This window comes from Colias croceus, chromosome 19 (assembly GCF_905220415.1).
Source record: "Colias croceus chromosome 19, ilColCroc2.1".
Lineage (NCBI taxonomy): Eukaryota > Metazoa > Arthropoda > Insecta > Lepidoptera > Pieridae > Colias > Colias croceus.
Genome location: NC_059555.1, coordinates 4,819,435 through 4,845,185, shown reverse-complemented (window position 1 = coordinate 4,845,185; position 25,751 = coordinate 4,819,435). Strand labels below are relative to the sequence as shown.

The 25,751-nt window shown below is 36.6% G+C and overlaps 1 protein-coding gene and 1 long non-coding RNA gene across 6 annotated transcripts; one reads left to right on the top strand and one right to left on the bottom strand.

Moving 5' to 3' along the window:
• Positions 1-1,948: 1,948 nt before the first annotated feature.
• Positions 1,949-25,751, bottom strand: LOC123700465 (histone-lysine N-methyltransferase SETD1). 4 transcript variants are annotated; one of them, XM_045647679.1, is made up of 29 exons: positions 25,537-25,751; positions 25,159-25,395; positions 24,445-24,694; positions 19,976-20,161; positions 19,568-19,755; positions 18,987-19,109; positions 18,498-18,624; positions 17,185-17,280; positions 16,466-16,578; positions 15,903-16,054; positions 15,316-15,455; positions 15,055-15,207; positions 14,642-14,783; positions 14,162-14,307; positions 13,744-13,944; positions 13,449-13,655; positions 13,098-13,213; positions 12,534-12,639; positions 12,212-12,293; positions 11,840-11,970; positions 11,429-11,547; positions 11,103-11,346; positions 10,356-10,533; positions 9,773-9,905; positions 9,315-9,600; positions 5,483-5,675; positions 4,822-4,928; positions 4,448-4,642; positions 1,949-2,196 (listed from the first exon to the last, which is right to left on the bottom strand). In XM_045647679.1, the coding sequence occupies exons 2-29, from the start codon at positions 25,392-25,394 to the stop codon at positions 2,023-2,025; spliced, it is 4,524 nt and encodes a 1,507-aa protein (XP_045503635.1). In that variant the 5' UTR covers position 25,395; positions 25,537-25,751; the 3' UTR covers positions 1,949-2,022. The 4 variants fall into 4 exon arrangements, with proteins under 4 accessions (XP_045503635.1, XP_045503636.1, XP_045503639.1 ...); XM_045647680.1 differs by having other exon boundaries at positions 14,162-14,308; positions 14,646-14,783; XM_045647681.1 differs by lacking the exon at positions 1,949-2,196 and adding an exon at positions 5,084-5,407 and having other exon boundaries at positions 4,499-4,642; positions 5,541-5,675.
• Positions 6,900-7,645, top strand: LOC123700499. Of its 2 annotated transcripts, none has more exons than XR_006752617.1 (2): positions 6,900-7,150; positions 7,546-7,645. It is a non-coding gene; the product is annotated as an uncharacterized LOC123700499 (long non-coding RNA). The 2 variants fall into 2 exon arrangements; XR_006752618.1 differs by having other exon boundaries at positions 6,900-7,219.

The following is a 25,751-nucleotide window of genomic DNA, read 5'->3' as shown; positions in this document are numbered from 1 at the left end:
AAAGCGTTCTATAATCTATGTTACAATATATTATGTAGTCCGTTGTATTTTTTGAAGCGAATATTTTTTAAGATGCGCTTTTGGGTATCGGAAAATTTTATAGGTTTGCGTGACCCACATGCATGCGAAGTTATTTATATTTTGAATACTTAAAATAATAAGTTCTCATTTCTAACAGCAGCATCATTTTTTTTGTTGAAAGACAGCTTATTTCATCATAGAACGTTGACTCTATTAGAATATTGGACATACTTGACCCATGCTTATTTGAATAATGTGTATTAGAGCCTTAAAACTATGAATATAATATATAAAAGGAATTATTTTTCAGTTGTAATAAAACGACAATGATAATTGTTGAATTTTTATTTACAATCTTATACATATGAAATTACAATAAAAGACGTGCATTTGGAAGGATGTGAGCCAATCTAAGCATCATTTACAAAATAATAGCCTTCACGCATCTCTCATAGAGAATTTCTTAAGATTTACGAAATAATCTCCTAATAGCGGACATTTGGTGCCGTCAAACACAACGCCGATAGGACAAATGTACTTAAAAACTGTACTACAAAAGTCTGACGAACAGTAGAGATCGTTTTATTCACAGAAAAATATACAACACAAATTATACAGTGTCTAAATTCCGACATCCTATGCCTATTGAATTACATCTCATACTCAGTCATTACATTATTTTAATATAATACAAAATATTACCATAGATTTCAATAGCATACACGAGTTTCACTGGTCTTTATTATCAAAACACACGGACCACACGCCTAGCACACAGTTATATTACTTTATACAATACATAAACAAATATATCAATCAATATGAGGCAGTTTTATCATTTATTTAGTGCAAATTGAGGGCTTTGAGCCGAGTCATGTCCGGTGTCCAGAACTTGTAATTGTCACGATTATACGTGCTTAATCCTGCGTAAATGGAGTTACTTCAGATGTTGATACCTAACATTAGTGACACCTATAGTTATGGACTATGGTCGCAGACCAGATCGTTTTCCTTATTCTTCTAGTTTATATAATATATAAAATGTTACACGATTTGAGATTTCATAACATAACCATTATGAAGTTTTATTGCTTAATAATTATTGGTTGATCGACCAAAGCGAACTAGATGTAACAGAGCACCAGTGAGATGAGATTTATGACAGTTATATAAATTGAGATGAATCTAATTACCAATTTTATACATAAGATAGTCGCATTTTTGTAACAGTCACAAATAAGGCTCAGAACTTCTATTGTTATTTACTATGGATACTTGGATGAAATTGGATTGGATTGGATTATTTGGATATTTTTTATGAATGTTTGTATAAAACAGAGTATAACTAATTTCATATATTAACTTGTGTAAAATATTAATACGATTTAATTACACTGTATGAAGTTTCCAGTTCGATCCGTAACGGAGTGTTTACACAAATTTCAAAATTAAATTTAAAACATTGGACAAATTTAAAATAAACATCTAATCGTTTCAATCGCAACAGAGGACCTAAAACTCCAAATATCCAATTGCGGTAATAAATAACAAAATTAGTGAATACTATTGACGTACAAGAAACAACCATTCACAATCACACTGAAAGATTATCCAAAGCAAAACTCTAGTATACAATAGATTTGAACATTACTGCAACGAAATAAGGTGTTAACTTCAGTACAGCTTATTTAACTTCAGTGAATATTTTATCCACTCTATTTTTGCGACTTTTAATTGTACGTTCAGTTTGAACGTTAATAATAGTCTAGTTAGAGCTAGCGCGCAAGAGCCACTTTTGTCTCCACAACTATTTTGTCTCTCCCATCAACACTATGGGCTAGTAAGAAAGTGCGCGCAAATAGCGACGCAACTCCCTATAGAGTTGATGGGAGAGACAAAATAGTTGCGGAGACAAAAGTTGCTCTTACGCGCTAGCTCTTAAGGAAACCGCGGGCGACTTTTTAACATCTAGTTGTTTATTATACACCAATAAATAACAGTTTAGTTGAGGAATCCACGGCACTGGGGCGCTCCACACAGACAGGGGATCTTCTCGTCCTCTAGCGGGAACTTGTAGTCGTACGTGATCTCCTCGTCCACGCCGATCGGCTGCTTCGAGTAGATCACGATCTTCTTCTGCGACTCGATTGTTATTATCTTCGCGTAGCAGTTTGGCTGTAAGGAAAATATGGATTTATATTTTTTTGCAGTGTGTGTGAAGTCAGTATTTCTATTGCATGATTGATGAGTTTATTGCTATTTTAATAATATTTTTGGAAATATGAAAATAAGACTTTTAAACTGTTTGAATTTTGAACTGTAACTTTTTTAGGCGCGTTGATGGTTCAATTCAGTCAAGGTCGCGTCATGGCAATACCGTCACGTTATTTATTTATTTTATTTTATTTTTACACTTAATTAATTGTACAAATAGGAAACCTTTTAACGTTATGTTGTAAGGCGACGATTTTGTTATCTTTTAATCTTGCTAAAGAAATTTCAATCCCACACATACTGTTTATATTTTGTGAGGTTCTAAAAACTAGCCTCATCAAATTATGGGGTTCAATAGGTCATTAGTTGTTTGCTTTGTGAAAATAATTATTTTATTCAAATTAAAAAAGTTATATTTTGGAATAAACATTGTTCTCTAAGGGAAAATAAAACAATTGAGTTTTCAGTCAACCTAAGAACTTAATACATCTTTGTAAATAAATTTCTGGACTGTCTGCAGAACTTGGCACACATTTAGATCTCATTTCTTTTTTTGGCAAATTAAGTCAACGATTGAACTCGGCTCCAATTTTTACATTTATGTTTTTGGTGGGATATCATTACTTTTTGTACAGAAAATTACTCTGCAAATTTGATTTACTTTATAAATATAATACTTTTTATATACGATTTTTTTTTCTTGCGGTTTCTCTGTATGGTTTGTTTAGTATTATTTTCTATATTTTCTTGTATGTTATGAATGTCAGCGCACATTGCCCCGTCATTATCTGCAATTTTTTAAACTCGTTTTCTGTTTAAAAGATTACATGATTTTCTAAACATCCAGCGTGAATTTGTACACACACTATTACCAAGATGCAAAGATCGTTGTAGAAGAATCGTCGCCTTACTCCATGACGTTACGGTATTGCCATGACGCGATCTTGAAATTTTACTCTAAACGCGCCTAAAGATGTTTCACTCATATTAATATTACGCAAATTAAATCATTTCGACCTTCGACGAAGCCTTCTTCCATTACACCATTTATGGTAATTATTTTTGCATGCTTGTATTGGCTAAACATGTTTGTGCTTTATTAATATAATTGTATCACCATTGAATACCATGTTTAAAGCAAAATAAAGATTTTATTTATTTATTTATTTATTTACACTGAAATTAAAACTAAACTAAACACTCATAAATAAAGAATAAATAAATGTGAATATGTAAAATTATATATTATTTTTAACTGTATGAGCAATAAAGGCAATATTTTTATTACAATTTTCTTTTATTTTACGTTTAATAACAGTTTTGAATAATGAAATCATGCAATCGAAGTAATCCGCCCTAGCGATACTAGCGCGAGTGAGTGTGATGTCAGAGGCGCTTCGAATCTACAGATGTTTCGTCCTAAAATATGTAAACTTCAATAATCTATATCTCAGTCATTTATTGATGGATTTCAAAATTTTTTTCGGCCACTGATTAGTTTTGATCTATTTTTTAAGACTAGTAAGGTGAATATACTATTTTCTTTTTTTTTAAACTTTTCCATTTTTCCATACAAACAAAATTTATGTCATGGAAAAAAAAATTAAATACAAATAAATTCAGTATTTTCTGATTTTTTCATTTGTACACTCACTATTACCTAGTTGATTACAAAATTTGAACTTTCTAGGTCATCTGGAAGTGGGTTAGGTTTTGTATATGTCTATAAGTCAGTCAGTCTTAAAAATTGCGATTTTTGGATATTAATATCTACGCAACTGTTTAATCTGTATTTATGAAACTTAAGGTTCTTGTTTATCTTGAGGTCCTCTTGATATGTACCAAATTTGGTTTATATAACTTAAATAGTTTTCGAGTTATAAGGGGGTGAAAAGTGGCTCGAAATGGTTCGTGTAAATATACACACGGCTGCTGCTCGCCAGTTCTCTTCGCTTGAACTCGGCTTGACACGCTGCCGCGTGTCTAGATTCAAGGACGTGTGCTTGGCACACAAATTGTTTTTGCCTAATTCAAGTTTCAACCACATTATAACGCTCAGATAACATCCAAACAATATATATTTATCAAACGTTCTATTATAGACAAAAGTACATATATATTTTCCCTAACTAAGAATATACAAATAATTCAGCACTACGCTATGATGCGTACGCACACCCACACACACACACATGTAAGGGGACACACTCACGTTGCAGCTGTGGTTGATGAACCGTGCGAGGTTGCCGCACTTGGTCGCGTCGATGATAGTGTCGAGGTCGATGCGGAACAGGTACGAGCTGCCGATGCCGGTCGCCTCGTACTGCGCCTCGCGCACGTCCGCCACTATCGGCCGCACCATCTGCCCCACGTACTCGATCACCATCTCGTCGGCCGCTATCGGCTCCTGGAATGTCGACCTTGTGTTGTAGGTTATACGATTCATAACGACATGGCATTTGCGACCCCTCTGGACAACTTAGCCAACTTTAATGCAACGATGCATTTATTGACTACTAAACATATTTTTATGACACATTCAACAGCTATAGCTTAAATGATAATCGTTATAGGTGCAGTCCATACCTGTGCGAATAGACCCCAATCGTGAATACCAGATTTGGCAAACTTGAGCTGTTTCTTCCTGAACTTGAGCTGATTGAATTTGAGTAGATCTGAATCCGTGTCTGTACCTAAAATATAAAGATTTACATTTAAACCTCATCTTGTTAAAATAAGAACGAGACGTTCCAACGAAAAACGGATTATCGTCGATCTGTCAAGCTATATTATTCCTGCCTCTTTTGGAGATCGCTGATTTGTTTAAATTTTTTAAGATTAACCGTACCGAAGGCGGTGAGCAGCCGGCGCTGGTTGGAGCGCGCCTCGCGGGACAGCAGCTGCATCTTGTTGGCGCGCAGCTTGTCGTCGTGCGGCAGCGGGTGGGCTCATACCGTCCCCAGATAGAACCGATACCGTACCGAAGGCGGTGAGCAGCCGGCGCTGGTTGGAGCGCGCCTCGCGGGACAGCAGCTGCATCTTGTTGGCGCGCAGCTTGTCGTCGTGCGGCAGCGGGTGGGCTCATACCGTCCCCAGATAGAACCGATACCGTACCGAAGGCGGTGAGCAGCCGGCGCTGGTTGGAGCGCGCCTCGCGGGACAGCAGCTGCATCTTGTTGGCGCGCAGCTTGTCGTCGTGCGGCAGCGGGTGGGCTCATACCGTCCCCAGATAGAACCGATACCGTACCGAAGGCGGTGAGCAGCCGGCGCTGGTTGGAGCGCGCCTCGCGGGACAGCAGCTGCATCTTGTTGGCGCGCAGCTTGTCGTCGTGCGGCAGCGGGTGGGCTCCGGCCCGCCCGTGGTGGTACTTGTACTTGGCCTTCTCGCGCGCGTCCATCTTGTAGTAGCCCTCTGTGCGCGCTGACCCGCTCGAGTGACCCTGTTTGTAGACAATTTTAGGTAAGGTTAGGTTAATATATTTTGTAGTTAGGTGATAAATGTTAAACTTTCCCGATTGGTCAAGTGAAATAATAATTATGAATGAGGGCAATAGATCCGCTGAGACCAGGAACTTTTATCAAGGGGGTGTAAAATGTGTTTTTATTTACACAAATTCTGGTAAAACTGTACATTATAGGGCGTGGAGTTGAGAGTCGTCAATTTTTTTGTGGTTAGCTATTGTCCTATGGAACTTAAATCTGAAATTTCACACCGTACACCAGGGCCAATACCTTCCAAAATGATAAAAACCTAAGAAAAATAGTAGTAGGATGAAACCCATTAGAAAAGGAAGGGAATGTGATAAAAATTAAAGGAAAAATAAATTACAGACAATCCGAGTTCGGGAAGTGGGAGGGGGGGAGCTTTTAAGGCTAAGAAATGGTTTCTCTTGATTTCCGACAAAACTACAAGTCCTATGGAAAGAAGTTCAATGGAAAAGTTGTAGGTAATAAAAAGTTCTACAACTTTTGTATTTACAATTTTTTCACATAACCTCAAAATTTAGGTGAAAAATTCAAAAAACCATGTTTTTGGTTTTTTATTTTTATCTACTTCAAAATTTATTTATTTTTTCTATGAAATTTGGTGAAAACTTACTTTATTATGTCCCAAATACACTGTAATTTATTTGATTGAAAATATTTATTTTTTCGCCTTATTTCAACTTAATACCAAAAAAACAACCTTATTTTCAATCGAAAATTCTGACGTCAAAATATCAGCTTTTCTCAAAAAAATTGGGGGCTTTTTGTTCGTTAAAATATCTACTTTCTAATGGTGTAAATTATAATATACATTACCATAGTAAATTTACCCAGAAAATGCATACGAACAGTATGATAATGAGCTTTTTTGGCAATGGCAAATTTCTCAAACGACCTGAAATGTTTTTATCGACATCATTTTGTTTATGAACATGCTGTCAAATGTTAGCTGTGGTATCGTTACTTTGATCAGATGAAATTTTTTCTTTTGAAATGTTACCGAAAAGCCGATACAAGAGAAAATATAGAGTTCGAGAAGTGTGCCTGATTTAGTAAAAGCTCATTCTCACACTGTTTGTATGCATTTTCTGAGTAAATTAACTATGGTACAGTGCGACATAAAAGAGATGAAATTAATTAATTTGGAACTAATTTTTTTTTCATTGTCTGGCAACCCTAAATTTTCAATGCAGCTGTCAAGTTGAATAAAAATTTGTTGTTTTTTTGGTGAAGTTGAGAATTCTTAAGATAAAATTGTAATTTTGAACAAGAAATTTACTCAAAAAAGGAGAAATCATGAAAAAGGTTAAACGTAGCGGTGTCCGTGATGCCATGTATAAAGTTTTAATTCGGTGTTTCTCATAATTTCAAGCTGAAAAACGAGAAAAATATTTGGAAAACGTTTTAAAACGTACAGCAGATTATACCGGTGAGATTCCATTTGTTTTTGCTCAGTACTACGTAAAATAGAATATTCTATTAGTGACGAGTGTTTAATGTACGTATCTAGGGCGATTATTACGTTTTTGAAATTTAATTTGAGGTTATTTCATATTTGTATGTAAACAAAAACTAGTTTTTATAGTGCGACCAGCACAATTTGAGTCAAGAAGTTATATCCAATCCAACCAGCCTTAAATAGTATAGTGATAACTATTTTCATACAACTACCTATGAATCCTTACTTACTACTCTAGAGTGGCGCAGGGACCCAAAGTGACTCTTGGCCTCCGACATAAAAAAAATATTTTTAAGCTACTAAATAAATATTATGTTCAATGCACTATGTATTTGATTTTATTCATCTTAATTCGTTTGTTATAGGGGTTTCTGAAAGCACAGTACGCAGGATAGTGGAGCAATGGAGTAAAAATGAGTGAGAATATCTACAAAAAATAAATAAAAATATGTAGTTTTCAAATCACCTTGTTTTTTTTTTACCTGACGGACCCAGAAGGAGGGTAATGTGTTTGAGCCTAAGGTTTGAGCTGTATGTATGTATGTTTGTTTGTTCGTATGTTTGGCTTGACCGATTTCTATAAACTAATTCCAAATACATTTAAGTAAAATTTGACCTAGGTAGGTTATTTAAAATACTAATGTATTTTTGTCTTAAATTTACACGATGATCAATGAAACAACATCAACATCAACATCAACAACAAAAGCGGTATTTATTATTTTTAATATTTTGATTTTTATTCTATAGTATCAAGATCGCTTGCGTCGCAGTATCAGTGTTGCTATATAGCAACACTGATACTGTTGTAGCAGTATAGTCGCTCATATGAGCGACGGTGGCGCCCTCATTTTTTTTCATCTCTTTTGTGTCGCACTGTAATGTACATTATATTTTACACCATCAGAAAGTAGATATTTCAGCGAACAAAACGCCCCCAAAATTTTTGAAAAAAAGCTGATATTTTGACGTCAGAATTTTCGATTGAAAATTAGGTTGTTTTTTTTTTGTATTAAGTTGAAATAAGGCGAAAAAATAAATATTTTCAATCAAATAAATTACATTGTATTTGGGACATAATAAAGTAAGTTTTCACCAAATTTCATAGAAAAAAAAAATAAATTTTGAAGTAGATAAAAATAAAAAACATGGTTTTTTGAATTTTTCACCTAAATTTTGAGGTTATGTGAAAAAATTGTTAATACAAAAGTAGTAGAACTTTTTATTACCTACAACTTTTCCATTGAACTTTTTTCCATAGGACTTGTAGTTTTGTCGGAAATCAAGAGAAACCATTTTTTAGCCTTAAAAGCTCTCCCCCTCCCACTTCCCGAACTCGGATTGTCTGTAATTTATTTTTCCTTTAATTTTTATCACATTCCCCTCCTTTTCTAATGGGTTTCAACCTACTAATATTTTCTTTTGTTTCAAAAATTATCAACCCCGGTCTACCGAGGAAACTTTTAGTTTTTGAGTTACGAATTTTTGAAAATCGTAAAATTACTATAGAAAGTTACTCCATCTTGTTTTTGTTACGCATATTTATTATTTTTTCAGAGTCAAATTTGGCGTAAAACAATTCGAGATGCTCCGCTCGCTGCGCTGCGTTTTTTTTTTCGTAAAAAGTTAAACAAAATAAATTAACTGTCAAATTTGGCGATTCATTTCACGTAAAACAATGCGAGACGATTGTTTAAAAAAAGTCTAACATAACCTAACCTGACTTGTTTCGAGTTCGGAGCGTTTTTTTTTTCGTAAAAAGTTAAACAGTACTCTACCTAATGGTTAAAAATGTTGTACTTGAAATGAATCACGCTAAGCAGGTTCTGTGTGTCAGGTTGACATTGCCAAAACAATAAATAAGCGTAACAAAAACAAGATGGAGTAACTTTCTATAGTAATTTTCCGATTTTCAAAAATTCGTAACTCAAAAACTAAAAGTTTCCTCGGTGTGAAATTTCAGATTTAGGCTCCATATGACAATAGCTAACCATAAAAAAACTTACTTTACGACTCTCAACTCCACGCCCTATAATGTACAGTTTAGCCCAGATTCTGATTTCATTAATTATAAATCATATACATACATTTAAATGACCAGGGTTCAACTATGCGTTCATAAAAATAAACCTACCTGTAGATCCTCATAGATATTATTATGCCGTTTGGACTTCTTCTTCGGCGGGCTATAGACTACATCTGTGGGCGGATGGTCCACCCAATGCGTGTCATTTAGCCAATATCCTTGAGCATCCTCAGCTAGTAGCGCCTCGTAAGCTCTCCTCAAATATTCTATGTCCTCTCTGTCGATACCTCTGGTCAGGAATTCGTACATAACCTGCATTTCCGCCATGATATCTCGAGGTTTGAACACAACACTTGAATGTATTTTGCTATAGTCTTCCAGAGGTTCATAAAGCCTGAAATAAAATCATTTTGTTAGTGACTTGTAGTTGTGAACATTTTTTTTTTTTTAAGTAGTCATGGAAATATCATTGTTTTGCTAAAAGCATTATCTTTTGATATCGTTATATTTTGAATGCGAATGTGATAAATGTAGTTAATTATTGGAAATATGTGAGTAAAACATACTTATTCTGTATTTCAGCGAGTTTCTTGGTTTCATGTTTCCGTTTGTACGGTCTCTTGGTCTCCTTTTTGGGTTTGATCTCTTCGATAGGAGCGGCGGGCGCTTCGGCCTCCGGTTCTGCCATCCACGTGTATCCTGTTTACAAAATTAATGTATTGTTGCACTGTAAGGACTGGATATGAAGAATTAAAGATTCTTCTTTATTTATTATAATTACATTTCATCAGAAATTTGGAAATTGTACATAACAATATATTTTTCGCCAATTTTTTGTACATATCAAAATATAAGCAATGACTCAAATTAGTCACGGTATCTTTGATATGACAGGAAAAAAAAAATTCGAGCTCCAAAAATAGTAACTAAGCTCAGTAAACTACTATATTGCGTTTCTTTAAACGTATAAAGGAAGAATCATTATTCTAAAGCTACACAAACATTAAACAACACTTGTGGCGAAATTGCACTACACAAAACAAGTTTTCTATTAGAAATGTCTATGCCAAAAGAATAATCGTGCCTAAGTCTTTGTAATATCATCGAAAAACAATCATGTCCCTAACAATAATATTCCTATATATTTACCGTGATCATGATGCAGATGGTTGGAAGGTCGTCTGGGCGGCGCGTCGGGCGGCGGGCGGCAGTACGAGTGGTCGAGCGCGACCTGCGACGCCTGCGACGCTTGCGACTCCTGCGACTCTTGCGACTCTTGCGACGCTTGCGACACGGGGGACGAGGGCGGGGACGCCGCCTCGTTGCCCTGGTAACGGGTATATTAGTATCAAACACGTTATACTATCAACTTGACTGTGCACCATAGCGCAAAAAGTGGTCCGAGTGAGAGCGTTTTTTGTTAACGTTAAGAAACTGAAGTTTGAGTAGGTTAGTAGTTCAGTATAGGCGGCGATAAGCGGTCGTTTTCGAAGGTCTTTATGAATAATAAATTTAATAGATGGTTTCAAAGGACCAAATAGATTTACCTGAATAATGGTATGAGAACAATCGAAGAAGCTTTATAAACGGTCCGTCTCGAAGGACCAAAAAGTGTTTTATAAAATAAGTTTAAGGTCTGAATTATAGGACATTGAAACTTGTTACGATTTGCATATCTGTTTCACCTTTTCGATGTAGATTTTGAATATTATAATTGATGTTTACAGTATCTATCTAAATTTAGATTGGATTAGATTTGAAATATAAACTCATTTATATTAAGCATGATGATTAAAAGTCATATCTAAATAAATAAATATTTTCAAAACCCGATCTAGAAACCTATGAAGCAGTTTAAAAAATGTTCATGGGATATAAAAAAATAAAAAAACAAACCTCCTTAATCCCATTAACACTAGCAGCAGTATCCGTGTGGCTATCACTAACGGAAACCGCTCTCTCCCGCTTAACTTCTCCTCTCTTCTTCTTCTGCTTTCTCTTCTTCTTTCTTCTCGCTTCGAGCGGCTCTTCGTCTGTGCTGACCTCACCCTCTTCTACCTCTGGTTTTCTCTTGTCGGGAGATTTCAAATGGTTCTTGACTGGACTGACGCGGCTCTCTTCAGTCTTATCTTCCGGTATGCTGTAGATAGAATTAAATTTTTAATATTAGTGAGTTTTTGCTACACGTATTCATTTATATTAAAGGTATTTCTTTCAATTACCTTTTGTCAGGTGGCTTATCGGGTTCTGGCTCTTTGTCCATTTCCATTTTCCGTCGCTGCTCTTCCAAGAACTCTCTTTCAATTTGCGCCATATATTCTGTGTTTCGCCGTCTTTTCTCCTATAAAGTAACAGTCATGTAATATATTTTTATATATTTTAATATAAAACAAAACCGATTATTCTTGATTGGAAATACAATGTGAACAATGACCCTAACAATAATTAGTTAAGTATTGCTGAGACTAATATATCTGAATGCGGTCCATCTGCTTTTGAGCACATCTTTCAGAGCAAACCAATGAAAGATGTTGCAAAATTATTTCTTTTCAGAGCCGACAAAGTTAGGTCAGCAAGATACACCGTGCTATTATTAAGGGTCTATACTAAATACCCTATTTTCTCCAATGTACCTGGTACTCCCTTTCCTCCTCCGAGTCGGAGTAGACGCGGTCGAGCAGCGAGTGTCGCGGCGGCTCCGGGGACAGCACGGGCGAGCCCAGTCGGTCGTCTGATGCTTCCACCGGAGGGATCGGGGTTTTCTCTGAAATTTATGGGTTTTTAATGAGTGGGAAATTTATATTGAAGCTTTTTTAGGGCTCTGCTGAGCTACTCGGTGTCAATTATCGCAATGCACAATGGTAATACCACACAGTTATACGATAAAATATTAAAGTGATACTCTGTTAGCGTATACAGAATTCAATAAGTGAATTTGAAATGGTTTCTTTCTGTCTGAATTTTAAGATTGTGAATTTGTGTGATTGATTTGTGAAAAATGTTACCTCGTCTTCGTAGTTCCTCTTCACTATCCGACGACGACGAGTATACCTTTCTGAGCCTCTCCTTGTTAGATATAACCTTGAACTGTAAGACAATAAAACTGATAATCAATAACAAATTAAAATAAACGAATAATAACAAAAAAACAACTTAAGTTTCACAGTTCAATCCTAGATTAAATTTCCATACATACAACTATAGAACAACGCTTTAAACGTCATTATAAAAAATAGATATTCTAAATATTCTCTTCTACAAACTCCAGACTTTACAAAATCAACATTTAGGTCCGATTAAAACATTAGAAGTGTTATATGTACGCACCTGTGTCTCATCAAAGTCGGAATCATCCGTATCGGAGTAGATGCGCGGTGCGGCGGCACGCTCCGAGCCCGACCAGGACGAGCGACTTGACGAACTTGACGAAGACCTGTATTGCATTTACAAGAGTGTATAAATTATGCATTCTGGAAATTTTAGCTTAAAAAGAACATAGTGAACACAAAATAATTGCCATTCAAATTGTAAATAGAGTATAAAATAAATTCACAATTTTGATGAATCCGCAACAAAGATGTTGCAAAAAGGCAACATCTTTATATCGTAAAGATGTCGTTTATCTCCGCAACACTCGACACGACACGACTCTCTGTCGTCGCTCAATGTTTTTGACCTGTCAAAAACATTGAGACAACCGTTTTTTGAATTATAAGAAAAATAAGAACCCATAATAAATTGTCGTATTGATGTCTCATCACCATTTTTTCTTCTTATATTCTCCAGCGACGCCTTCAGTATAGTTACGAAAAACTTTTCCACACTATTTCGCGATTTTCAGAAAATTTTAAAATAAGTTTACAACATCCATACGTAAATAATAAAACAAACCGTGATGAGCTGGAGGACTGCCGCCGTCTGCTCGTAGATAAATATGAACCTGCCGTTCGGTTGCGAGGACTCGTTGGAACTTCTTTCTCTTCGTCTGAGTTTTGGACAATTTCCTCCTGGAATAAAATAGCATGTTAATTTTTACCCAATAATTAATACTATAAATATAATAATAATTATCCAGATTCACGGTCTTCGGTTTCTTCTTCCTGAGAATAACTTCCGAAACATTTAAATTAAATTGACATACTTTAACAATTCCATTTTTGTTCTTAAAGTGATATAACATTTATTTTAGAAGATGCACAATAAGGAAATAAAGATAGTTTTTACATTTAGGTTATAGATTACCTGGTCACTGAGGCGTTTAGAGCTATCGTCCATGCGCACAGGTGAAGGAATCTTTCTCTTACGCCGAAAACTGGGCATCTTTGGAATAGCCGCTCGTAGTCCGAGACCTATACCCGCTCCATAACCACCTAGTTCTAAACCTAAGTCTCTGGACTCAATAATACATTTTATCGTGTCCACTGTTTCTTCTTTTTTGTTGGATATATCCTGGAAGATAATAATCATATTTAACAGATATTTATTTTGACAAGACATTTTTACAGCGTATTTATCGTTATATTTAATAGTATCTTACTTGTAAGGGTTGCCCTGTTTCTTCCTTAGCGGGTTTAGTTCTCGTTTTCCTACTCTGCTCGTCCCACCATATCTCAAAGTTTTTGAACGCGGTGCTTTCAATCATTTTCTTATTGAAATCCTTCTTCAAGATTTGCTTCAATTCCTCCGTTACTCTTTCTATCACGCAGTTTATTGTTGGATAGTATGGGTTGTCGAGTTCCTGATAATTGAACAATTATATGAAAAATACTGAATAAATATTTTAATATTTTATATGAACAATCAAATATTATTTTTTATCTATAAGTAATGTGAAAATAAAGAACTTTGCAACATTGAACGAGCGTATAATATATGTATATACGTACTTTCACTTTTCTAATTTATAAGAACCCAGATAAAATTAAATGTACACCGAGATTATAAATTATAATCACCTCTTGCGTTTGATGATGCGGCGGTGGGAATGCCGGAATAATGGGCGGTGGGAAAGCTGCACTGTAGGCTAGCGGCATTTCGCCCACCGGGCCCACGCCCACACCACCCACTGGGGCCACGCCTGCGTATGGTGCTCCACCATATGCTAAATGAAAACGAACACATTCATTTACAAATTACACCTCTACATTTGAATTTTATAAACTATACGGAATATTCTAATAATAATTTCGAAGCAGTATTTAACTTGGCGCTAATGCATCTATCTTAATATCCTTACAATGAGTGAATCTGTATCATCTATCTATTTGATGAAGAACATTATTTCTCATTATTTTAACGTTTTCGTTATCATAAATAATTATGTTTAAAATAAGAATTTAAAACATAATTATTCATAAACTTAATAACGCTTGCCTATGTGATTAGACCGCAAATTGTTTCATAAAAATAATGCCATAATTAATAAGTATACATACCAGCATGCGGCCACATAGTCTGATAGTACTGCGGGTGCATATGTGCGTGCGCGTTTGCGTGCGACGGCGGGTAGAAGTACGCTTCCGCGGGCACTTGTTCTTCTATCTTCGCTTCCGTTGACGATAGTGATGATAGCGACATCTGATAATAAAAATGTACATTATAATATTAAAGGCGAAAGAATTGCCTTATTTAGGTGCTTGTGTCACTTATGTGAGGTATTTATGTGATCATTTTTAAATATTTCGTCAAAAATGATATTAATTTACTAGCACATGACGCATGTATTGCGTAGGAAACAAGTTGTCTTATTTTAATTTATTTCTAATCACAAATAGTGCATAAAGACATACTGTTCATAAGAAGAAACCACATTTCATACATGAATAAGGACAATTTACAATTTATTTACCTGATCATCATCCAAATTATCCTGGTCTTTATCAAGCGGTGCTGGAGATCTATGTTTCTTTTCCCCAGTTAACAATTCGTCCTCTGAAGATGATATATCCGAACCTATCTTGTCTATTTGGGGTAGCTTTTTCCTCTCTTCTTCTTGTAATTGCTATCAAATTATAAAATACTTTAACAGTATAATTTAAATTTAATAATAAAGAAACATGCTTATATTCCTATCATAAAATGTGGAAGAAAATATGTAATAAATATTCACCCTTTTAATAGTCAGTTTGAGACATTCGAGATAGTTATCCCTATCGAGGTAGGGCGACGGTGTTTTCGACAGCGGCTCAGCGTTGAAGTCTTGGTCTTGATTTACTGTGATGATGCTTTCCCTGTCTTCACTTATCGATCCTAAAATTAAACAATATAGTGAGAATATTTCAATACTTATTAGTATGAATAAATATCATACAAACTTGTCTATTTTTAATCAATTTATTTGTTTCTTAAATATTCTTGTGATCTAAAATACCCATGCAATGCGATTCAAATAAGAACAGGATTCATTTTGCGCCATATTGAGACGCCACAGCTGTTAATACAAATTAATTTTTTGCTGTGACGTTGATTTTCTTAACATATCGTAATTTTTAAGTAACATTTGAAAGAAATACATAATAATTCATTAAAAAGATCACTGATGTAATGTTGATAAGAATAGTCTTTTTTGAATCACATACATACAGTACCATAAACATAATAATATACATTATGTACCTGCAAATAAGATCTGTATACACCTTGTGCTTTTGTTTTTTGAGTAAAATAAACTTTATTTTATATAATTAATGCCCATACCCTCATCATCAGAAGGCGGTTGCGGTGCGTCCAAGTCTGGTATCTTAGCGGGCAGGCGGTCCTCGTCCTCCTCCTCCGGCGAGATGCCCAACGAGAGGAATGGAGGCGCCAGGCCTCCGCCCCCACTCGCACCTTTGAGGAGCATGGCGATCCTGGACAAAGTAAATAATATAGATATTATGCACAGGAAATGTAGGAATTCAGCAATGAGCGTGTACAAATTTTTATTGTAAATGAATCCAATAAAAATATAAACAATAAAGAGTGTTAAGAGCGGCTTTGGCGCTAGAAGTGAAATCTGCTTAGAGAAAGATTTAGAGAAAATTTTTCCTATCCTATAGGATAGGGATAGCCCTATCCTGTCTTTAAGCCTCTATGATAGTTATCTGGTAATTTTTTTTTTCAATTAATCATTTTTTGGCCGCAAAAAACTTGACAGTTGGCAAAAAAGTAAAATTAACATGGTTGAATTTTGAAATACAACACGAAACAAACATATTAGAATATTGAATCAAATTAGACATAAATATTATAAGCTTTGTGACTTTAACAAAATTACTTACCTAGTATCTAAATCAACATTTTTGGGTTCGTCTGCTGGAGGAGGAGGCTTCGGTTCCGGTTCACAGGAATCTTCTTTGGGAGGAGGTGCCTCTTCAATTTTACTCTTTATTTCCTAATTAATTGAAAACATATTAGCTAAAAAATTTCGCTTTTATAATGAGATTAATTTTTAATAACTTTGTAGTATTAAAAAAGTGGTATAAAGTGAGTGTTTGTATTTCTAAAGCTAAATGTCAATGCAAAAATGAATTTATGAAGGAGTTTTTAAATCTACTTAGAAAATGAAATGAAAGGAAATTTGCACATGCGAAAGGTTTATCATGCAGTTAATAAAAGAAATATAAAATTATAACTTCTTCTATCTTCTATCTTCCTACAATTTTCATGCAACTATCAATAAATTAACCATACCCGACTCTAAATAATATAAAATTGTTATTTAAAATACAAAGAATAGAAATTTGATTTATCTTTTAGGTATCAAGTGTAGACAGCTCTACAATTAAACACTCCAAACTACCCCTTACCATTATCCTATACAACTCTTATCTACGCAGTATTTCACATGCGCGAAATACCTGAAAAAATCTACATTTCCCGTGCTTTTGCTACACCCAGAACTTTTGCCCTCTAAATCAAAAAATAATGTTTTTTTTTCTAATTTTCAACTTGCAACCAATAACCACTACTTGTCCTAATAAATCCTCTAATGTCGAACCTTTTCCTTCTCTCTGATTTCCTTCCGTTCGGGCGAGACGCGTGACGTCACGCTGGGCGCGCTCCAGTCGGGCGCCACGTGCGAGCGCCGCTCCGACTTTACATACATTTTTATGTCATATCAGAAAAGATCCATCCCATATTGTTTGTTTATTATAAATTGTATTGAGTTTTATATAAGAAATACGTTAAACATATTCCATTTACAAAGAAAAACCACCCATGAATACCGTTGGCACAACAATTATATACATATTTGGAAAGAAGATCGAGAAGACTTTTCAGCAGTTAACGAGTTGGATCAATTCTGTATATATACTTTAAAATCATTCTTTAATAGTCACACAAAACACATTCATGATTTTTAATAATGTTGTTACGAGTAAAGCAGCAAAGACATGAATGAAATAAAAGCTAATGAAATGAGTATCTCATGGAATTTCATTTTTATGGAATGTTTTTGAGTAAGGCTGTTTCACAATATATGCGTGCAACAAAAATAACATACACATATTATAGAATTATTTAATATAAAATTAAAATGATTATTGTACACTCAGTAGTTCAGTGCCATAATCATTTCATTAGACACTGTGAAACAAGCCTTAGAGAAAAGAGAGGGTTGAACGTTTATGGTTTATAATACACTGAGCTTTGTGTTGTGTATCAAAATTCATATATTGTTGTTTTCATGATTAAGAAATGATTTAATTTTGAAAAGTGTATCCTTTATATAATTATAATCTTAGATATTATATTCGTGCAGAACAAAAATTGCTCTCATCAGCAATATGGTTAATATTGATTCCTGGGGAAAAATATAGGTAGTAATATTTTCAATACTTGTCGTTTTTAAATCACGTCGAGAAAGTTTCTCTAGGAGGGAACATTTATGTCTATAATGATTTCATTACATGTAGGTAACTAATCTTGTCAAAAGACAATTCGAAAATTTGTTGACGCCGCTTCGTTTATTTGTTTTAAATGCAACATCCACCGTCGCACCGCTGCGCTGTGACCGTTTGGTGTCCATCGCTATACTATGCAATGCTATTTTCCACATCGCTCGACCGTCGTAAATCTTCGTAGCTTAAGCTCCGTGCAGACAGAGAGCGTTCTGCGTTAAGCGTTCTTTGTGATGCGAAGGATCTATAGCGCCGGCGCACACAGAACGCAGTCAGACCGCGGCGCTGCGCTATAGATCCTTCGCATTACAAAGAACGCGGAACGCAGAACGCAGAACACGGAACGCAGAACGCTCTCTGTCTGCACGGAGCCTTATACTTGTCTTTCACATCATACACGCATACTCACGGGCGTGTGATGGTGCGGCGTGTGCGGCGTGTGAGGCGTGTGCGGCGTGTGCGGCGTGTGGTGCCGCCAGTCCCACCACACGCCCGACCCGCCGGGTGTCGCACCTGCGCCGTACCCGTACCCGTAACTGCGAGAGATAACTTATTATACCATACAAATTTGAGAATTACCGCTGTGAATACTACTGGATAAATCCTGTTATATAATGTTGAAATAATAAATAATGCATAAGAATGTCAAATAGGGTTTCCAAGGAAATTTACAGTTGTTACGTGTTAAAACGGCCTCTATATCTGATTTATAGCCACTATAACACAATTTTTGGACATGACATGACGAGTAGGTTATAAGGGAAATTGTCAGAGAGAATCCAGTATAAATTGGTCTTCTATCTGTTTCATATATAAGCCAATAATGATTTCTGAATATGTTATTTTGAAAATGTATGAAGATAAAACTTAAAATCCATTGTAAAATAGGACAACTCACCCAGTCTGATAGTAAGGATCATAGGACATAGGTCCAGCAGGTGTGTAGGGCACATCAGAGGCGTGGCTGGACGTTGCATAACTCTCAACGGTCTCCGAACTGCGCGCGTAGCGGTCACGATGTCTGTAACCGTATTGAGGGTTAAACTTTAACTATATTTGGTAGGCACCGTTAAAGGTTTAATTTTCAATGAGTTACGTGTAGTACAATGACAGTACATACAGTTTATTAAAAGTACAAAACTAAATTGTTTGTAACTTATTACAGAAAAATTTCAAATCCAATATTGAAATCTAATTTAACACTAAACAAATTAGCTATGTTCCCATTACCTCCTTCTACATTTCCTCTTGCATCGTTTGCTTGTAAAAGATAAGAATTCGTATATTTACTTGATCGTAGACAAATATTTATACTTGTTGGATTACTTTGAGAAATAATAAAATAAAAACGTTTGAAATATATATACTTGTGAAATTTAAAAAAAAAAAGCTTAATTTCTTCATTTTATATGAAACTGCTGAAAATACTTATTAAATGAACTTTTTCCAGAAAAACTATGTTCCTATAATATTACTTACCGATCTTTATCCTTATCCCTATCTCTATCCCTATCCCTGTCTCTGTCCCTCTCGCGGTCCCTATCACCGTCTCTGTCCCTGTCGCTCCTGTGGCGGTGCCGATGCTCCCTGCGGTACTCACGCTCGTCGTCCGACCACCGCGTGTTACTATCGCTGTGCTCTATGTCTTTGAAACGGGAATATGGCTCCTAAAATGAACATTTTTTTATTTTATTTGTTAGCAAATAAATAAAGCAATAAATTTAATATATTTGCAACACAAATATCTATTATTCCATACAGGAATTCAAGATCAAAACTTCTTATTATATTTTGCTAAGCCATAAATAAAAAAAATTTCTTTAATTATTTATTGCCTATTTTTACTCCTACCATAAAAACCTTAAAAACTTCTAATAACTAACTTACCTTTTCCACTATTTTAGTATCTTCTAATCTCTTACTGAGCGCTGGGTCGATCTTGGCCAGCCGTGCATCTTCCTGTGGTGGTACCTTAATACCAGGAATAATTGGTTGCGGTTTCTTATCCATGGTCTTGTCTTCGTACATCTCTTGACATTTCTTACCGAAAGCATCATGTAACACATCCAAAACCTACAACAAATATATAATCTACTATTTAGTTTTGTATATTTTCAAAGAGTAATGGCACACATATAAGAATGTCCCTAAATTGTTAGTAATTAAAAAAAAAATCCTATCTGAGTTCATAATAAAACCATTTACATTTTTTCCCATAACCATATTATGTACAATATTTACTGGTTTCTGAATATGTAATGGATTTTCATATAGAGAATTTCAATGACCATTCTGTTAATGCACAATGTGTAAATTGAAGTATCTAAGACTTTGTATTTGTAAACATTTGATTAACAACAGTTAATAAACATTGTTGATGGGCAATGGTTATCACTTTCTGACTGTGTAAAAACTCAAAAAGTTAGTGACTATAACAGTAACGGCTGGTCAGTGGTCACTAATAACTTCTTCTAGTTCTTATGTGTAACCATTCACTTTGTTACTTCTAAAGGTGGGTACAGACTGGTGAAACGTAACATGCAATGAAATAATTCACCATACACATTGCTGCAATGTATCATGAAAGGTATCACTTTGTAACAATTTCTCATAGTTTGGACGTCTTGTGCGCGCAAAATGTGCATTTCACGCGCATGCTACGAGCATTACAAGCCGCACGCGGAGCGATCCGTGATTTGTCGGTTTTTCGAACGAACACAAAGGGGCAAGGAACACGAATGCGGGAGGTTCGTAGTGAATGCGCGTTAAGAGGGAGCTATGCGTCCACGCTTGCAGCGAACATGCAATGAAAGGTAGAATTATACATTTCATGTTACGTTTCACCAGTCTGTACCCACCTTAACTTGTCATAAGTATTAGCAAAAACATCTGACAATGTATAAAGTTGCTGCCTATAACAATTTTAAGAACTAGCGCGCAAGAGCACCTTTTGTCTCCGCAACTATTTTGGAGTCATCAACTCTATGGGGAGTTGCGTCGCTACGTGCGTAGTTGCGGAGACAAAAGTTGCTCTTGCGCGCTAGGTCTAATATGCATACATGGTTAATTATGTGCACGATATATTGTATTTTTATTTTACAGGGCAATCATCATCATCATCATCATTCCAGCCTTTTAAGACGTCCACTGCAGGACATAGGCCTCCCCCAAAGATTTCCAAAACGACCGATCACCAGCGGCCTGAATCCAGCGGCTCCCCGCCACTTTGATCAGGTCGTCTGTCCATCTCGTTGAAGGCCGTCCCACACTGCGACGTCCTGTACGTGGTCGCCACTCTAGAACCTTTTTGCCCCAGCGGCCATCGGTTCTGCGGGCTATATGCCCAGCCCAGCGCCACTTCAACTTACTAATACGGTGGGCTATTTCGGTGACTTTAGTTCTTTTGCGGATCTCCTCATTTCTGATTCGATCACGCAAAGAAACCCCGAGCATAGCCCGTTCCATAGCTCGTTGAGCAACGCGAAGCTTGTGCACCATGCCCGCGGTTAGCGACCACGTCTCAGATCCATAAGTCAACACCGGTAACACACACTGCTCGAAGACTTTCGTCTTCAGGCACTGAGGGATTTTGGACGAAAAGATGTTGCGTAGTTTCCCGAACGCTGCCCAGCCGAGTCGGATTCGACGATTGACCTCTTTCCCGAAATTGGACTTACCTAATTGGACGCTTTGTCCCAGGTAAACGTATTCGTCAACAACTTCGAGAATAGAGTTTCCAACTGATACCGGAGTGGGCACAACATGGACATTTGACATGATTTTCGTCTTATCCATGTTCATGCTAAGGCCCACTTGTTGTGAAACTCTGTAGAGGCCACCGAGCATTGTATTGAGGTCTTCCAGGGATTCTGCCATGACTACGATATCGTCGGCAAATCGAAGGTGAGAGATGTACTCGCCATTAACATTGATGCCAAGTTCTTGCCAGTCCAGGAGCTTGAAGACATCTTCCAAAGCAGCGGTAAACAGTTTCGGAGAAATAACATCTCCTTGTCGGACCCCGCGCTGCAGAGGAATTGCCTTTGTGCAATGCTCCTGAACCCGGACTGACATAGTGGCGTTTTCATACAAACTTCTCAACACTTCGATATACCGATAGTCAATGCGGCAACGCTGAAGAGACCTCAATACGGCCCAAGTCTCGATCGAATCAAAGGCTTTTTCATAGTCCACAAACGCCAAGCATAATGGCAGATTATACTCCTCCGTCTTCTGTATAATCTGCCGCAGCGTATGTATGTGGTCCATGGTGCTAAAGCCTCTTCGGAAACCGGCTTGTTCGGGAGGCTGGAAGTCATCAAGCCTGCGTTCGAGACGATTCGTAATGACTCTCGAAAACAGCTTATAAACATGGCTCAGCAGTGATATTGGCCTGTAGTTCTTCAACAGGGTTTTGTCTCCCTTTTTGAAGAAGAGGACAACCATACTGCTGCTCCATGCTTTTGGCGCAGTGCCCTCGAGTAAGGTGGAAGTGAATAACCTCTGTAGCACTCTGAGGATTGGTGTGCCACCCGCTCTCAGAAGCTCAGATGTGATTCCATCCTCACCCGGCGCCTTGTTGTTCTTAAGCTGTTTGAGAGCCATTCTAATCTCGTATAGGCTGATGTCCGGGATATCTTCGGTGTAATGTCGGGTTAGTCGGGCTCTAGGATCTTTCGCCGGACTCGCAACAGGCTTAGCAACGGAGGTGTAAAGGCGTCCATAAAACTTCTCGACCTCGCCTAGTAGCTCCGGTTGAGACGACACAATTTTGCCACTATCCGTCTTCAGCTTAGTCAACCGGCTTTGCCCAATAGATCCATCTCTTGCGAACACTTTTGAGCCTTTATTTCGCTGTATCGCTTCTTCAATGTTTTTCGTATTGAAGGAGCGGATATCGTGTCGCAAGGACTTTGTAATTCGTCTATTGAGCTGCCTATATGACTTCGCTTCATCGGAAGTATTCAGTAGCAAAGAGCGTCGCTCTGCCAGGAGCTTGAGGGTATGGTCGGAAAGTTTTTGTGTTCGATTCTTACGGGGAATCTTGCAGTGATGCAACCCTACCGTACGAATCGTTTCGATAAGCCTGTTGTTCATATCGTCCACAGATACGTCATCGCCTAGGCAAGCGAAGCGATTTTGGAGCTCGAGTTGAAAGCCTTCGGGGTTCTGAATTAGGGTGCGGAACGGTCGAAGAGTTGACTTAATCAAGCGAGACCTTTCGAGTTTCACATCTATATTCAATGTGCCTCTTACCATACGGTGATCGCTGCCGGTTTTGACCCTGTTGATCACAGAAACATCATTGAATATATGTCTCTTTGTAGTCATGATAAAGTCAATCTCATTCCTCGTTTTACCGTCGGGGCTTATCCAGGTCCACTTCCTATGCGGAGATTTCTGGAAAAAGGAATTCATCATGAAGAGTCCTTCTTTCTCCAGAAACTCAGCGAGCCTCTGGCCCCTCGGGTTGCGCTGCCCAAATCCAAATTGCCCCACTCTCAACTCATCATCGCCTCTTTTGCCCAGTTTCGCGTTGAAATCCCCCATCACAACATTGAAATGTGTTTTCGAGGTGTGTATGGCTTTACTGATGTCCTCATACATTACCTCCACATCTTCATCTGAGTGTGCCGAGGTCGGAGCGTAGACCTGAATCACCTTTAAAGAATATCTATCAGATATTTTGAGGATCAGGTACGCTACCCTGCTCGACACACTTTCGATGGATATGATGTTGTTAATGAGGGGTCTGCGAACGATAAACCCTATTCCACCTTGGGACTGTTGGTCGCCCTCCCGGTAGAAGAATAAATTACCGGATGTCAACGTTATCGTGTCCTCCCCCTGTCTTCGGACTTCTGATAACCCTATGACATCCCAGCGTAACTTACTCAATTCTTCTTCCAGCTCAACAATCTTTTCGTCCGTCCTCAACGTGCGTGCGTTGTATGTTACCAGGGCCAGGGGTCGTCGGGAGTGGTAGCCGGATCGCTTCCGGTGATTCTTAGCACCCCTTGCCCCGCCGTTACCATGGCCGCTACCGTAGCCAGGAATAGCGGAGCTGCCGGGTACTAGGGGCCTGGTTGTTGTTGCACTATTCATGTATTTTTATGTGTATCTTTTTGGGGGGAAAGAATGCCAATACTCGCCACGCTTGGCAGGCGGGTTGTCGAGCGCAGTTGATGGTGGGGGAGATCATGCATAACGCTGCTGCCCGTTTGCATGTAGTTAATGTAAATTTATACCTTATATTTATAATCATACCTCATAGTATGATTTGGTGAAGCGGGAAAACTTATAGAGGCAGAAAATACTCATTTTAATTTTTTTGGAAAAATAAAGAAAGTGCTTACCTTTCCCATAACTGATTTTCCATTGTATTTTTCAACACACAATTTTGCATGTTTGACTTCTTGGAATACAATTCTTGCAAATCCCAAATGTCTATTTGTTAAAGGATGATAAAAAATTGTCAATTCTTCATAAGGTCCTACTTTATTCATCATATCAGACAGAAAAGCTTTATCTATATTGTCATTTAAATTTCCGATTGTTATTTCAACTGCTGGTGGAATGCCTATATAATTTTTATCTATCCTAAATCTGAAATAAAGCATGAAAATTAGTATGCATTTAAAACTCCCGCCATTAAAATTGAATGTCAAATGCTAATGTTGGTACTACTGGAGCAAATGGTATAATAAAAACAAAGAATTTTATAACCCAATTTCAAGTAAAATTCAAGTTATTTTGTAATTGTTTTTGTATTTTTCCTTTAAAATTATATTTATGCTCAATAATTTTCAATCACTTTCATAAAAAAATTGATATTCAGATCAAAAATCTATAAACAGTTTGACAAAAAATCATCAAGTATAATTTGTAAAAATGTACACTTTATAGTTTAAAAAAGGTTAAATTTATCAGAATTTACTGTTATGTTACAATAAATTGCTGTGTAAACTGTTCTCAGAGTGTGTTTTACAAGAAACACATCAATAAAATGATTGTTTGAATTAGTAATATTGCATATAAACAAAATAAGATAAACAATAATTGCTCAATACCTAGGTACTGGTAAGTCTGCTGGTTCCAGCTTATTCCATATTCTAGATAGTTGGGATCTAGGATCTCTGCATTGAACCGGAGGATATGTTTGATCTCCAGGTACCACTCCATCATAGCGGTACAGTTTTGTTGCACCTTTTACCAGAAATGGATCTATTAATAACTTGTAGTTTTTTGGTGCTTTATGAAGCACTGCATTGTGACCTGGCGTTTTATGCTCCATTCCTCCATTCATTCTGAAAAGTTAAATTACAATAATTATTACTGTAAAAACATAACCTCTTCAAATTAAAACAATAGAAGAGAATTAATTATATATTTTTAGACAAATCTTTGACAATTATAAAAGAATTTCATATACAATCATTTTAACAAACCTGAATGATTTTATTGTAATTTATGATATCTATACAATTGAAATATTGTAAGAATATAGCTACAATGACGCAACATTATCAATTCCGTATGAAAGTACAAATTTCTTACATACAAAACACATGTTTAACAAAACAATTCTTTATTTTAATTAATAAAACGTAATTATTTAAATAAAATTTCACAGCAAGCACTCTCCATGGTGACGACCACTCGA